The sequence below is a fragment of the Ciona intestinalis genome, chromosome 7 (genome assembly GCF_000224145.3).
Source record: "Ciona intestinalis chromosome 7, KH, whole genome shotgun sequence".
NCBI classification, from domain to species: Eukaryota; Metazoa; Chordata; class Ascidiacea; order Phlebobranchia; family Cionidae; genus Ciona; species Ciona intestinalis.
The window spans coordinates 1,558,871-1,573,323 of NC_020172.2; the positions used below are offsets into that span (position 1 = coordinate 1,558,871).

At 36.6% G+C, this 14,453-nt stretch overlaps 3 protein-coding genes across 5 annotated transcripts; 2 read left to right on the forward strand and 1 right to left on the reverse strand.

The window, feature by feature from the left end:
• Positions 1-57: 57 nt before the first annotated feature.
• LOC100175236 lies at positions 58-8,075 on the forward strand. Its single transcript, XM_002122566.5, has 5 exons — positions 58-1,403; positions 2,426-2,601; positions 2,955-3,055; positions 3,296-3,767; positions 7,996-8,075. The coding sequence occupies exons 1-4, from the start codon at positions 1,277-1,279 to the stop codon at positions 3,534-3,536; spliced, it is 645 nt and encodes a 214-aa protein (XP_002122602.3). The 5' UTR covers positions 58-1,276; the 3' UTR covers positions 3,537-3,767; positions 7,996-8,075.
• On the reverse strand, positions 2,885-10,263 carry LOC100186998. 3 transcript variants are annotated; one of them, XM_026835208.1, is made up of 4 exons: positions 9,861-10,253; positions 4,764-5,307; positions 4,495-4,563; positions 2,885-4,310 (listed from the first exon to the last, which is right to left on the reverse strand). In XM_026835208.1, the coding sequence occupies exons 1-4, from the start codon at positions 9,961-9,963 to the stop codon at positions 3,896-3,898; spliced, it is 1,131 nt and encodes a 376-aa protein (XP_026691009.1). In that variant the 5' UTR covers positions 9,964-10,253; the 3' UTR covers positions 2,885-3,895. The 3 variants fall into 3 exon arrangements, with proteins under 3 accessions (XP_026691009.1, XP_002127042.1, XP_002122472.2); XM_002127006.4 differs by lacking the exon at positions 9,861-10,253 and adding an exon at positions 5,703-5,915; XM_002122436.4 differs by lacking the exons at positions 2,885-4,310; positions 4,495-4,563; positions 4,764-5,307 and adding exons at positions 7,831-8,584; positions 8,774-8,836; positions 8,974-9,517 and having other exon boundaries at positions 9,861-10,263.
• Positions 10,264-11,474: 1,211 nt separating this feature from the next.
• LOC100182240 (tripartite motif-containing protein 3-like) lies at positions 11,475-14,218 on the forward strand. The gene is made up of 4 exons (XM_002126933.4): positions 11,475-11,707; positions 12,185-12,327; positions 12,836-13,060; positions 13,547-14,218. Exons 1-4 carry the CDS (start codon positions 11,567-11,569, stop codon positions 14,007-14,009), a joined length of 972 nt encoding a protein of 323 aa, XP_002126969.1. The 5' UTR covers positions 11,475-11,566; the 3' UTR covers positions 14,010-14,218.
• The last annotated feature ends 235 nt before the right edge of the window (positions 14,219-14,453 follow it).

The window sequence follows — 14,453 nt, forward strand, 5'->3', positions numbered from 1 at the left end:
TGTAAATTGTACGAAGAAGAGTAAAAGAAGATTACAAACATATTGTCCAACGCATTATGTATTGAATGTTACAATAGTCATAAATCCTTTTGTGAAAACAAAATTTCGTAGGATTGTCCGTGGCAAACAAACGGCTTAGGAATCCACAGGGGTTCAAATTCAAGTGTAATGTTGACTACCATGCACGGCATTTTTACAAGGATTCCTTTATAAAAGTTTGAAGCTATATTTTTTTTGATCGGGCGTGACACCGTGTCTATAATCAGATTTTTAAAGTAGATTGCTTGTTAAAAAAATGGCATGTCTTAACCAAAACATCGTCATTGAGTGTGCGCGTTTGGGGATTTCTACAGCGATTTTCAAAACCAAGTATTCGGCTGTAAACAAATTGACGGCGTAAAGTTTCCACGTCTTCCTAAACTTCTTCACCGGCCCTGCTGAGAGTTTATTATGATTCAGCTTCGCTATGAGAAACGCGTTAATTACGCGCTAAGGGGAAACATACTAGTTTCGTTCCGCCTATGAAAATCCATGGGAACAGGGCCGAGGTTGGGAATGATTGTATTGTTATCAGACCTTGCACAGCAGGACTGGCTTAAAATAAGTTTTAAAATTAGCCTCAAGTTAAATCTATTAAAACGAACTCCGTTAATTAAACAGTTCTACCAAGTGTATATATAGTGAGAGGCGACAGTGAATTTTTTCTGCTGATACAGTGTGAATAAACTTTAGTCTGTTTAACTGGAATCGACTTGCATAGTAAGTTTTAGCTGTGTAAGCATGTACCACCAGCAGTGTAGTAACCAGTTGGTCAGATACAGTGGAATTTTAGCAATAATTCCTGTATAAAAGCTAAATAAGGGGCGCGCCACAGAGTCTAACGTTTAATATGCAATCAAAAATAGGTATTATCTAAACCGGCTTGCAATTTTGTCGGACGACCAAACGCAATATATGTTTGGCGAGTACAGTATACACAGCAGTTACTTTAGTAGTTATTCCCAGTTGGTTTAACCCGCGTTATGTTTAGGTTTATTATTAAACCATACAATTAATTAAAAGCTAGAGATCGTTGTGCAAAATTATTTACATCATTGTTATTGTTATACGCTCTTACCCTACATACGATATTTCACCATGGTACACCATAAAAGCGAAGGCACATTTCGTATTTTATTGGCCAATTAAATTTTACTGCTTTTTAAATGAAGTGACCGATTGGACTCTATTACTTACTATAACTGATTTTAAGGCAGTAGTCATAAATATATAAAATATGGAGGGAAATTCTTCAATGGGAAATATGATGTCTATGGAAGGAACGATGATGATGACGATGACGTTCACAAACCAACTTCCATTTTTTCTTCTTCTTAAGTCGATTGAAATAAGAAATAACATGGGTAGAAAATGCTCTTTAGTTCTATGTATAGTAGGTCGGGGGGAGATGGGTCATGTTTTAATTTTATTTTGCTGTCCCAGTTGGTATAGCAAACAAAGAATATTTACAGAAAAATATAATCGTAGCCCCGCCACTGAAAAAAATCGCTGTTAATTATTAAAAGACGATTAGAAAATATGTGATTTTGGTGCTAACGGTATCCCATCTTACCCCATATAACTATACATACGGTGTTGGTTTTATAGCTCCCTTTTTTATAAGCCATTTTATTTTAAAACGCAGGTCCAAAAATCCCATTATATTAGTTAGCGCTGTTGGCGTCATTGCAGATGTCAAAATGTTATGGGTGTAAAGCATATACTGTCATTTAAACACGTCGACACAAAAATGCCTGTTTTAACATCGGATCCACAGAAAATGCTGCCACACACTTTTAATAGGTGTTAAAGTACGCACACATTAAAGGATTTATTTATTCTTCTGCTGATTATTCTTAAAGTTCCAAGTACTGCAAGACAAATAGCATAATGCAAATATACTCAAAAAAATTAACATTGGAATTTTATTATTGTCGAGAAAATGTGGTTTTCAATTGAGAATGGAAAAGTTATATGAAAGCGTTGCCTTGGTAAAGTAAATAACATCTTATTTGTACGCAATTTGAACAATTTGGTTTTTTAATGAAATTTGACTTATAATACGCCTTTTATGTCACAACGTAGTTTTGTGATTTTCGTTCTTTTTACTTTTTAACTTGGGGAACGAATTAGGTGGATTCTAGGTATCTTTTTGTCACTGAGTTTTTATGTTTAAATATGTACTTAAAATGTATAAGAACCATGTTTATATAACTGCTGTTGTAGACATTCTACTAAACCACTTCATTAACTATAGATTTATTACTTGAATCGCTCAAACGGCAATAGTCTTTTCTAAGAATCTTTTTATAAAAGCTAAGAAAGTTTTTTTTATAAAAGCATCTATATTTCCATAAATGCATTTTGACATACAAACATGTTTCAGAACTCGCCATCGCTGGCTTTATAATGTTCCTGCTTGGCGTTTTTTACGAGTTTCTCAAACACTATCGTCTCTGCCTTGCTTCAATGACAACATGCCCAGTCTCGTGCTGCAGCTGCAATGAGCAACACAGTGACATTAAGGAGAGCAAATCAAATGAATCAATTGTTAGGACGAAGGTAAAACTGTGGTATTAGCAGTGGCAGCATATAGACTCGCTTTCGGCGCAATTGTACATCTATATATACCAGTAAAACAACCCCCACATTTGGTAGGATGTCCTGTCATGGGCGTAAAGATAATTCACAAACATTTGTGAAATCGGTCCTTTATATTCTTTTAGCCTGTAAAACCGAGCAGAACACGGCTGTTATATATACCCCTGCTTAAATTAAGATGCTTTATATTACATTCATTTCTGCATACATCAGAATTCATTATTAATCTTAGCTTGTACAAAAATAAAATTATTAGGTTTATTGTTACAATCTTTGAGTATTGTCTAAATACGAATATATTTACACTGTTGCAGTTGGTGGTAAAGCAACCAATCAGAAACGGATTGCCCAAGATCGACGACAGTCGCATGGATACTGAAGTAAGAATCAAAAAAGAGAAGCAAAGGGAAGATAGGTACACAAGAATGTTAATATTTTTTAAACTATATATACACTATTTTTACAAAACATTTCTTGTACATGGCTGGCACTGGTTACTAGCGAAACCTTTTGTTCAAAGGTATTCTTGTCTCATCCACAAATATGAATCAGATTGTAAAGTTTGGTGCATATATGATATGTTATAACGACTGTCGTTGCCACGCAGGTATAAATAAATTTTATTCATTTCTTCATTTATTTACACTTGTCACAGTTCACCAATTCCTCACGGAACGTTGGTCACGATTCATTTGATCGAGACACTAGTTCATGGCGTGCAGTTGCTCGTTTCTTACGTCATAATGCTATCTGTAATGACGTATAATGTTTCGATTGTGATCTGCATTCTGGCCGGTTGTATGGTCGGTTACTTCACATCGAATTGGCCGGAACGTGGCAGGAGAAGAAAAGCAAGACGCAATGACATCATGACAAGACAGACCGACTGCCATTAAACTGTACATATCGTAGTAAGATCAGAAAATGTCGCCAAAAAAAATAATTTTCCAATTCCTCTATACGAGTACCATTTGTAGAAATATTTTAACCACAAAAGTAGTTTTATATGTATAGCTGCATATGGTTACGCAACTGGTATTTCAATTGCCTGACATTAAATCTGCGTGCACCCATACGCAATCCAATGTCGTCAGTGATTATTAGTACACCAGTATAGTGATTACAAGGTGTTGTACTCAGAATGAAGAGAGTCCTGTGTTAAGGTAGTGCATCATTATACATTAAAGCCCGAAACGCGGTGCTTACTGAGTAAGGTTTTCGTTTGTACTGTTAGGCCTGGACCATAAATGCTTGTTTAATTTGTTTCCGACATTCGTTTTTTGATCAGATCTTGAATCCAAGCTAGTGTTGAACCTAATGACTGCTGGTCATTGCTCGTCTGCTGTCTGACACTTTCGTTAGAATGGTGGGTATTGTTAACATTCTGACGGTCTGGTTTATGAATGGGAACCTTCGACTCTTTACGGTTTGCATGTTCCCACGTTGGCCAAGGACTTGTTTCATCATTTCTCTCCAGAGTAACATTGGACTGACTTGGTTGTTGCACACTTGATGTTGAAGTTAGATCCACAGCAACCTTCTTTTTAGGTCGCCTTGCTGCTTCAACTTTAACTTTTTTCACAGGTGGTTCCGGTGGTGGATTGCTGGTCGTTGAAGTTGGCATTTGTTGTTCATCAGTTGACGTTTGTGTTAATGTATTTGGTTTCGTCCTGTACACGTTAATAAATTGAATCATTCTCTAGGTACTACCAACGTGGGTACTACCAATAACACACACACCGATTGTTATACACTGCACCTTTTTTTTATAGATGACAATATTCAGAATTTCTTAATAAAGTGAGTTGACAAAGCATGTACATAATTATATTACCTTTTTCAAAATCATATTACCTTTTAACATTCGTACTTGGTTTTGACTTCTGTGGAGAAATCAATTGCGGATTTATCTTCGAAGCTTGTCTGAAAAAAATAAACAACAAACTTTAGTGGGTTTTAATAAAGTTTCGTAAACATACAATATCAAGTTAATAGAGAAGTCAAACTCATTTCGAAGTTAATTTCTATGTTACGTAGTATATAGTGCAGCCATGCTGGAGAACAAGAATGGACATCATAGACTGCAAGTTTACACAACCGAATTGTAGATGTATTTTACTTACAACTTTAAAGTGTCGTAGATGCTTCTGCTGTTTTCCGGCTTATCTCTTTGAAGTATATTTATAATAGTCTCCGGCATATTGCAGGTCAGAGCAAACCAAATACCCCTAGCTAACTCAGCGCGGCTTAAATGCGGAAGATTAAACTTCTGAGTAGCGATTCGAAAAATGATCAGCAACGAAGCACAGAAACCAACCAATAGCGGATCTTGTTCGCTTATTTTTGTGATTAGAAAGTGGTTGAAATCTTTGTCAAAATTTTTCGTTACTGTTTTCTCGAACGACTTGTCTATTTCTTTTACTTTTCCCTTCATTTCTAACTCCAGATAACCATCCATTGCTGGCAAAGAAACTTTAAGAATTTGGAATATAGTTTTCCGTCCTATTTTAAACTGATGGTTGTCTGCAGAAGTATCTCCAAAGTTATCCACCAACTCAATGAGCCGCTGAAGAAGTTGGTCTCCTGTTAAACTCCCGATATCATGGATGTTCCCTTCGTCCGTTATAAACTTCGAGTCGCACAACCTTTTAAATATCGAACCATCCGCTGTAAGAAATAGAAAACTGAATCAAGCCGAAATATTACAAATAGTAGAGTGGGAAAGATGGGACACCTTTTCGTTCCATTTTCTTGTCCCATTTGGTAGTAAACAAATAACATTTAAATATTTATAAAACCGTTTCTTCACGACTCCCACAGAGCGCGTTATTGTTAATTGTTTAGATTTAGAACACGATCAGGATATTTGGATATTATGTGCTAAAGGTCTCCCGTCTTCCCCCACATCATTGTATCTTCCTTGTTCATACAGATCATCAATGATAATATAATTTTAATGTGAGTGTAAACATTAAAATACCTAGCTGTATCTCAACGACGATCTCTAGTATAGTTAAAAGTTCAAAGCTAATAATGTACAACGTAGTTCACACAAAACCTACCCTCCATTTTTATTGTGAGTCCAGAGTATATCAGTAAGATTTCGAACGTTTTCAAAATCCGAAACGTACCAGTTATAGCAAAATACAGTATTTATAACTCATTGACACCTATATGCAACAGTCGCCTGTGAACTATAGTGGTATATACTAATCCTATAATAAACACTTCAGTATACTATGATAAAACTGTGCCGTTACTCATTAGTAGGAAAGCAGTAGATGTGATTACACCTCACTTCCGGATTTGCAAGTAAACAATTAATGCACCATCTGACGTCACACTTTGCGTTTAATTTCTATATTCTACAGCACAGAAGACAATATTTTAATTTCTATATACGGTACCTATATGCACTGTTGTTTGTAAACTATGCTACACTGCGTAATTGTATTTGTACGCGTTGGTTTAATTATTAAGTACTATAATTGTAAAAGTTGTTATAATAAATTAACTAAATGAAATAAATGCACTTACTATAGAAATATATTACCAACTTCAAAACTTTGTGATGGTTGGGCATTGCACATATCTATATTTACTGTTAAGTTGTACATCTTGTATTAACTACAATGGATATGCCAGAGGAATATTATGCTCAAGTCCCAATCGAAACAGACGTGGTCCATGAAGAGGACCCGTACGAAAAAGTCGGAATCTCATCTTTGTCATCAGGAATGCCAATATCTGGATATGTTGATTACTCGTATATGAGGTATACGCGGTGTCTCTAAAATTCAGCGCTAACTTGCTGAGCGCGAACACGTTTTACAAAGTATAGGTTCAAAGTTAGAATAAGCGAGAACAGCTCGAGCTATCCTGGATACCTACTTTTCTGCTTTTATTGGTTGTTAGATATATAGTAGGGTGGGTGAAGAGGAGACACCTTTTAGCTCTATTTGTTTTCCTCCCATTTAGTAGTAAAAGCAAAGAACATTCAAACATTTATAAAACTATATCCTCACGACTCCCATAGACCGTCGTTAATTGTTTAAAACACGATCAGGATACTTGGATATTATGTTCTAAAGGTGTCCCATCTCCCCCCACTCTAGTATATGAATGAATGAATGTAACTTCCTGTATCCTCGCGTTGCCGAAAAACGATAGTCGTTATAACACGGTACAAACCTCGTGCCAGCTTGCAAGTTACCATGTTTGTTACTTTGTAAGTGATAACTTTTGGGGGGACGGTGGGGATGCTTTTTTTGGAAGGCCTTCAATTTGGACAACCCATTGGTGACCACTGATTTGGTGACCACTGCCGAAAAACGATAGTCGTTATAACACGGTACAAACCTCGTGCCAGCTTGCAAGTTACCATATATGTTACTTTGTAAGTGATAACTTTTGGGGGGACGGTGGGGATGCTTTTTTTGGAAGGCCTTCAATTTGGACAACCCATTGGTGACCACTGATTTGGAACAATTAATGGTAAGAGTCTTGCCCAAGAACACATACGTCCACAATGACAGCAGCCACGAACATTGAACTGGGGGGCAGACGTGGTAACCACTTTGCCACGGCGTTGTAATAGTGTAAAACCCAGTCAGTGAGCTGCTCGCGTTGTTAGCGCGTATTTTAGAGAATCCGGGAATATGGGGCGATTGTTGAGACAGGCAGTGTTAACTTAGCTTAGGCGATTATAACTCTACATCCTATTAATATGTAGTAGGGTATAATATATAGTATTCTATTAATATATAGTATAGGGCGTTTCTTACATCTTAATGCTATTTGTAATGACGTATAACGGTTTGACTGTGGTCTGCATTCTGGCCGGTTGCATGGTCGGTTACTTCACATCGAATTGGCTGAGACGTGACGGAAGAAGAGCAAAAAGCAATGGCAACATTACAACAAGGCAGATCGACTGCCATTAAACCATACATATCGTAGTAAAGTCAGAAAATGTCGCCGATTCGTTTCTTTTATGCGTGCAGCAATATTTTGTTTACCAATTCCTATAAGCAAAAAAATAATTTTCCAATTCTTCTATACGAGTATCATTTTGTAGAAATATTTTAGTAATTTATGCAGTTTTTTTACTTAAATTGTACATTATGACGCATGACTAGTGACCTCTACCCTTAATACGTCATCAACAACGAAAAAAGGCAACAAAACCTACATTTTCACATTTAATAATACAAACTATACAAAAACATGAATATATGATTCGTTCGAAACCAGATTTAAAGATTTCTGATAAAAAAAAGTACCGTGTCTATTACGCATGCGCAGTAGCCGATGGGAACCAGATTTCCGCGACACCGTCAGTGATTGTTAGTACAGCAGTATAGTTACAAAATGTTGTACTCAGAATGAAGAGAGTCCTTTGTTAAGGTAGTGCATCATTATACATTAAAGCTCGAAACGTGGTGCTACTTATATACTGAGTAAGGTTTTCGTTTGTACTGTTAGGCCTGGACCATAAATACTTGTTTAATTTGTTTCCGACATTCGTTTTCTGATCATATCTTGAAACCAAGCTTGTGCTGAACTAGTTTGTTGGTCATTGCTCGTCTGCTGTCTGACACTTTCGTTAGAATAATGGTTATTGTTGTTAAGATTTTGACGGCCTGCTTTATGAATAGCAACTTTGTCTACGGACGATCCAAAACTGTTCGACTCTTTACGGTTTGCATGTTCCCACGTTGGCCAAGGACTTGTTTCATCATTTCTCTCCAGAGTAACATTGGACTGACTTGGTTGTTGCACACTTGATGTTGAAGTTAGATCCACAACAACCTTCTTTTTAGGTCGCCTTGTTGCTTCAACTTTTACTTTTTTCACAGGTGGTTCCGGTGGTGGATTGCTGGTCGTTGAAGTTGGCATTTGTTGTTCATCAGTTGATGTTTGTGTTAATGTATTTGGTTTCTTCCTGTACACGTTAACAAATTAAAACATTCTCTAGGAGTCTATTTGCCTATAGGTGCTACCGATTAACAAACACAACTATTGGTATATACACTGCACCTTTTTTACAGATGACAATATTCAGTATTTCATAATAAAGTGAGTTGACAAAACAAGTACTCAGGACTGATACTTTATGGCGTAATCATATTACCTTTTAATATTAGTACTTGGTTTTGACTTTTGTACAGACTGCGGATTCATCTTCGAAGCTTGCCTAAAAGGAATAAACAACAAACTTCATAGTGGGTTAATAAAAAGTTTCGTATACATGCAATATTAAACTCATTTCAGTAGTAATTTCTATGTTACGCAATAGTGTAGCCATAGAGAATTTTCACTTATTTTACTTACAGCTTTAAAGTGTCGTAGATGCTTCTGCTGTTTTCCGGCTTATCTCTTTGAAGTATATTTACAATAGTCTCTGGCATATTGCAGGTCAGAGCAAACCAAATACCCCTAGCTAACTCAGCGCGGCTTAAATGCGGAAGATTAAACTTCTGAGTAGCGATTCGAAAAATGATCAGCAACGAAGCACAGAAACCAACCAATAGCGGATCTTGTTCGCTTATTTTTGTGCTTAGAAAGTGGTTGAAATCTTTGTCAAAATTTTTTGTCACTGTTCTCTCAAACGACTTGTCTATTTCTTTTACTTTTCCCTTCATTTTTAACTCCAGATAACCATCCATTGCTGGCAAGGAAACTTTAATAATTTGGAATATAGTTTTCCGTCCTATTTTAAACTGATGGTTGTCTGCAGAAGTATCTCCAAAGTTATCCACCAACTCAATAAACCGCTGAAGAAGTTGGTCTCCTGTTAAACTCCCGATATCATGGATGTTCCCTTCGTCAGTCGTAAACTTCGAGTCGCACAACCTTTTAAAAAACGAACCAACCGCTGTAACAAATAGGAACCTGGATCAAGCCGAAATATTACATATATTAGGATGGGGAAGATTGGACACCGTTCCATTCTTTTTTTGTCCCATTTGGTATAAACAAGATCAAATCAAAGTTTTAAACAAGATCAGAATAATTGGACATTATGTAGTAAAGGTGTCCCGTCTTACCCCACTGTAATATCTCTTCTTTAGGTTTATGCGGATCTACAATGATAATATAACTTTAATATAAGTATAAATATAATAAAATATCAAGCGTTATTCCTACGACGATTCCCAGTATAGTTAAAAGTATATATATATATAGTTGTCAGTGAACATAGTTCACACAAAGCTTACCTTCCATTTTGATTGTAAGCCCTGTACCAGTTATAGCAAAATACAGTAATTTAACTGCTGGACACCTATATATGTAACATACGTCTGTGAAAAAATGCAGCATTTCCTTGAAAATCACTCAGCGTAACTAGGCTATGACGTAACCAACGAAACATGAACAATGAAGGAAAACTTGTGATGTTTTGGTTTTGACTGGTTTCTTTCGCCTTCACGCATGAATGCACAACGTCGTTATGGTTACACAAGACAAACCGTATCGGATAAATCAGCAACATCGTATATGTGTCGTTGACGAAACTAAAGTATTCCCTCGAACGTCGAACCGTATGATTTTGTTATTTGTCTACTACAGTTGCTGTTTGCATTTCCACGCCATTTCGAAAACCCACGCGAATTCGAAAATGATTTGATTCGTAGGTCTATACTCAATCGATCTCTTAACTCGTACCAACGTCTCTTTTATACAAATAATAGAAGCTTCTATTTAACATAAAAACTTTCTTGCACTTCGACAATATATACAATAGTCAACTAACCTACGATTGACACAACGTTAACGAAAGCAGAGTCAACCAATACTGTCCGTAATCGGTATGTGTTCCTGAGCGTGACTTATCCAAATACTAGTTATTAGCCTCCTGTTAATGATTCATGAAGATATATAATATACGATATAACGACTTGCTCAACCAAATACACATTCAAAACAGCAGGACCAGATTTTCCCGCCAGTGTTAAACTGTCAAACGCCTACTTTCTTCGTTTCAAACTTCGACCGTTTTGTGTAAACGAGAGGTTTATTCCACAGACGCCAAGTTTATACATAACATGTTGCTACTAAATTTAGGTGCATAACTATAGGGTTGCCAATCTCTCAAGCGTTTTATTGCGGAAACTTTGTCTCCGTTTTGAAAGATAATAAATTGGTGGAAATAACTGTAACAACGGCATCGTTGCATCTGATAGATATATTTTACTTAGCAGTATTGATTGAGTGGTTAGCGCGCCTACATGTAACCCAGAGGTAATGGATTCAATGCTCGTTGCGGCTACCATTGTGGGCATATGTGTCTTTGTGCAAAACACTTAAAGGTGGTCACGGATTTGTTGTCCAAATTGTCAGCCATACATTAAAAAAATCCAAAAAAAATCACTCACAAAGTAACATACATGGTAGCTTATAAGCTGGCACGAGGTGTATGCACACCCGTGTTATAACGACTGTCATTTTCTGGCGCGAGGATAAAGCAAGTTACATTCATATATTCATGTTTGTCATTACTTCTTGGTAAAATAAGATAAAACTGTGCCGTCACTCATTAGTAGGAAATCAGTAGGTGTGATTACACCTCACTTCCGGTTTCTCAATCAAACAATGCACATTCTGACGTCACACTTTGCGTTTGAATTCTATATTCTAAAGCAGAGAAGACAATTTGCTAATTTCTATAGTCGCTATAGTGCTGTTGTTTGTAAACTGTACTGCACCGCGTAACTGTATTTGTACGCGTTGGTTCAGTTATATTAGGTATATACTATAACTTGTTATACCAGTTTGATTAAATGAAAGAAACGTACTTTGTATACTGTCTAGTAATACAGTACTATAAGAATATACTGTATTACCATTTTCAAGATGGCTTGATGGTTGGGCATTGCACATATCTATATTTACGTTAGGAGTTGTACATCTTGTATTAACTACAATGGATATGCCAGAGGATTATTATGCTCAAGTCCCATTCGAAACAGACGAGGTCCATGGAGAGGACCCGTACGAAAAAGTCGGAATTTCATCTTTGTCATCAGGAATGCCAATATCTGGATACGTTGATTACTCGTATGAGGTATGAGGCAATTGTAACTCTACATTCTATTGAAACGTGCATATATATATATATATATACAATATAATGGCTTGGGGGAAGACGGGACAACTTTAGCACATAATATACAAATATTTTAATTGTAATTTAAACAACCAACAAGGGTCTTTCGGAGTCGTGGGGATACAGTTTTATAATTATTTAATGTTCTTTGTATACTACCAAATGGGACGGGAAAATATAATTAAAAGGTGTCCCATCTTTCCCATCCTACTATATGCATATACAATGTAGCGCTTTGTGTATATAGTTGTTGTTCTGAACCGTATGTAAATCATGTAGCAGTTTGTTTATATAAATTGCAACAACATCACCAATTTGTTTGATCTGTTAATCATCGGGGTTCAATTATTAGTAAAATTACATATTTCAATGCCTGCATGTAAGTTGCCCGCGGTTCAATTTGTGCACAAACGTTAATTTTGATTGAAATTACAGGTTGGTCGTAAAGGAAACAGTTCTGGGCAATTTGGCGGCTGGATCCAACATTTCGCTGTCAGCGATGACGGAACCAAACTATATGCTTGTGATGTGTGGAATAAGAGGATACAGTTGATATCACTACCTGATAGAAAATCCCTGTACGTTGGTAACGTATTACGTATATAAGTGTATTTAGCTCTCAGATGGTATTGAAGTAAAACACGAAATGCAATGTAGTTGGTGTTTTACATATAACACAATCGTCGTATTTGCCAGCCATCTTTATATTAGGGTGGGGCAAGACGGGACACTTTTAACACATAATATTCAAATATTCTGGTCGTGTACAATTAATAACGGTCTATGGGAGTCCTTGAGATGCGTTATATAATTCTTTAACTGTTCCATGTTTACTACCACATGGGACGAGAAAATAGATCAAAAAAGTGTCTCATCTCCCCACTTCACTATATAATTAATATTCATATACCTATTTTTATTATATTTATTTAATAATATATTTTTAATATGTAACTTAGTTCAAGTACAGCCTACTAGAGACGAATGGCTGTAATCTCTAGTAGGTCGTGGTTTTAATAGGCCGTGGTTCAAGCAATAAAAAAATAAATATTTCACGTATCGTGACGCCACTTTTTGGTTTTACAGTCATTCGTTCGAGACCAATATCGCAGGCTTCAATTTTCAAGCTCGTGGAATTCACATTCTGAGAAATGGAGATTTGTGTGTAAACTGTGTTGGATATAACGGAACTTCCAAAGTTGCCATCTTTTCACCAGAAGGACAAACCATCTCACATTTTGGGCCCGGAGTTTTTGGTTCAACAAGCGCTATGGCTGTAGACGAAATGGACAGAATATCAGTTGTTGACAGGTTTAAATACTACATGATTTTTGTACGTTAGATTTTTAATGTAGCTTAATTGATTGAGGTATTATTGTCCTGTGACATGACGTAAGGGTTTGAGGGTTTGTACCGTAACTAAATGATACCGGATTTGATGGTTGATGCTTCTACTATTATACGGGGTCGTATCGTTGGACAAGACACTTAATGATCGTTTATCTAGTCCAGTGGGTATAATTTGCATATATGGTAGCTCGTAAGTGGACATACGAGGTGACTGAAATCGGGCAATCCTGTTAAAGTATTGTCGTAACGTGCCAAAGGAGGATAAATAAGTACACTTGTCATTACCATATCTACGGCCTATACTATGGATATCTCTAGCAGGCCGTGAATTTCCAGATCATTTATTCTGTATTGGTTATGGAAATAACATACGCGTAACGTTTATAACTTAGATAGCAAATCTTGTAAGTTTACTATGGTTACTAAATTTATAAAAAAAATTCACAGACGTAAGATGCGAGTGATAACTTGCAGTAAAACTGGAAAAATGGTCGACTCCTTTGATCCTGGAATCAAAGATGAAATTCTACGAATCAGTGCAGACAGCAAAGGGCGTTTAATAATACCAGATCATCTTCAAAACGCCGTCTACGTTTTCGAGCACAACGGTCGCCCTAGCAACGCTATTAAACCATCCCCCGGTTGCGGTTACGACTTCAAATATCCGGCAGGTGTCGCGTGTGATTCTCACGACAATATACTAGTAGCGGATGTGGGGAACCACCGTGTTTCCCAGTTCACGTCTGAGGGGGTATACAGAGCTTCTGTGCTCACGAAACGAGATAACGGAATGTGGCGTCCCCATGACGTCGTCGCCACAAAATCAGGATCTTTACTTGTTAGTGAGGTGTCAGGCACATACATCAAAGTGTTTAACTTTAACTCCGCCGGTGTTCGTTACTATGATTGAAAAATTTTTATAACATAATAACATTTTTTATTTTGTTAAGCGTGTGGTATTGAGAACACTTTTGGCGCTTGGATAAGAAACGTTCGTCTAAATAGTATTATTTTACGTTTTACTACGTTTATATTACACGAGTTGCTGCGTATATAAATAATATGTAAGTATAACCATTGTGTAATCAGGTACATCAGAAATAAACCATTGTCGGATTTTATCTCAGTGTATTAAATCTAATTATAAATACACCCGACGAATGCCAAAGTGATTATTACACAAATATCAACACGTCTTTTACACACAGCACCACCATCATCCATGGATTCAATTTAAATTACGCAAGTCTCGAGTTCCGCCAATTACCGGCAGGGCATTACGCGCGGAGAAAAAAAGCATTTAACTAGAAACGCGTTTACAATGCAGTTTAAGGCTGAATTCACTTTTGTTTGT

Coding starts and splice junctions, on each gene's coding strand:
- LOC100182240 (XM_002126933.4), top strand. CDS start 11,567: ATGGATATGCCAGAGGATTATTATGCTCAAGTCCCATTCGAAACAGAC. Junction 12,328..12,835: donor CTACCTGATAGAAAATCCCT/GTACGTTGGTAA, acceptor TTGGTTTTACAG/TCATTCGTTCGAGACCAATA. Junction 13,061..13,546: donor AGAATATCAGTTGTTGACAG/GTTTAAATACTA, acceptor AAAAATTCACAG/ACGTAAGATGCGAGTGATAA.
- LOC100186998 (XM_002122436.4), bottom strand. CDS start 9,963: ATGCTGCATTTTTTCACAGACGTATGTTACATATATAGGTGTCCAGCA. Junction 9,518..9,860: donor GCTTACAATCAAAATGGAAG/GTAAGCTTTGTG, acceptor TATTTGTTACAG/CGGTTGGTTCGTTTTTTAAA. Junction 8,585..8,773: donor CCAAGTACTAATATTAAAAG/GTAATATGATTA, acceptor TAACGTGTACAG/GAAGAAACCAAATACATTAA.
- LOC100175236 (XM_002122566.5), top strand. CDS start 1,277: ATGGAGGGAAATTCTTCAATGGGAAATATGATGTCTATGGAAGGAACG. Junction 1,404..2,425: donor TGAAATAAGAAATAACATGG/GTAGAAAATGCT, acceptor AACATGTTTCAG/AACTCGCCATCGCTGGCTTT. Junction 3,056..3,295: donor GAGAAGCAAAGGGAAGATAG/GTACACAAGAAT, acceptor CACTTGTCACAG/TTCACCAATTCCTCACGGAA.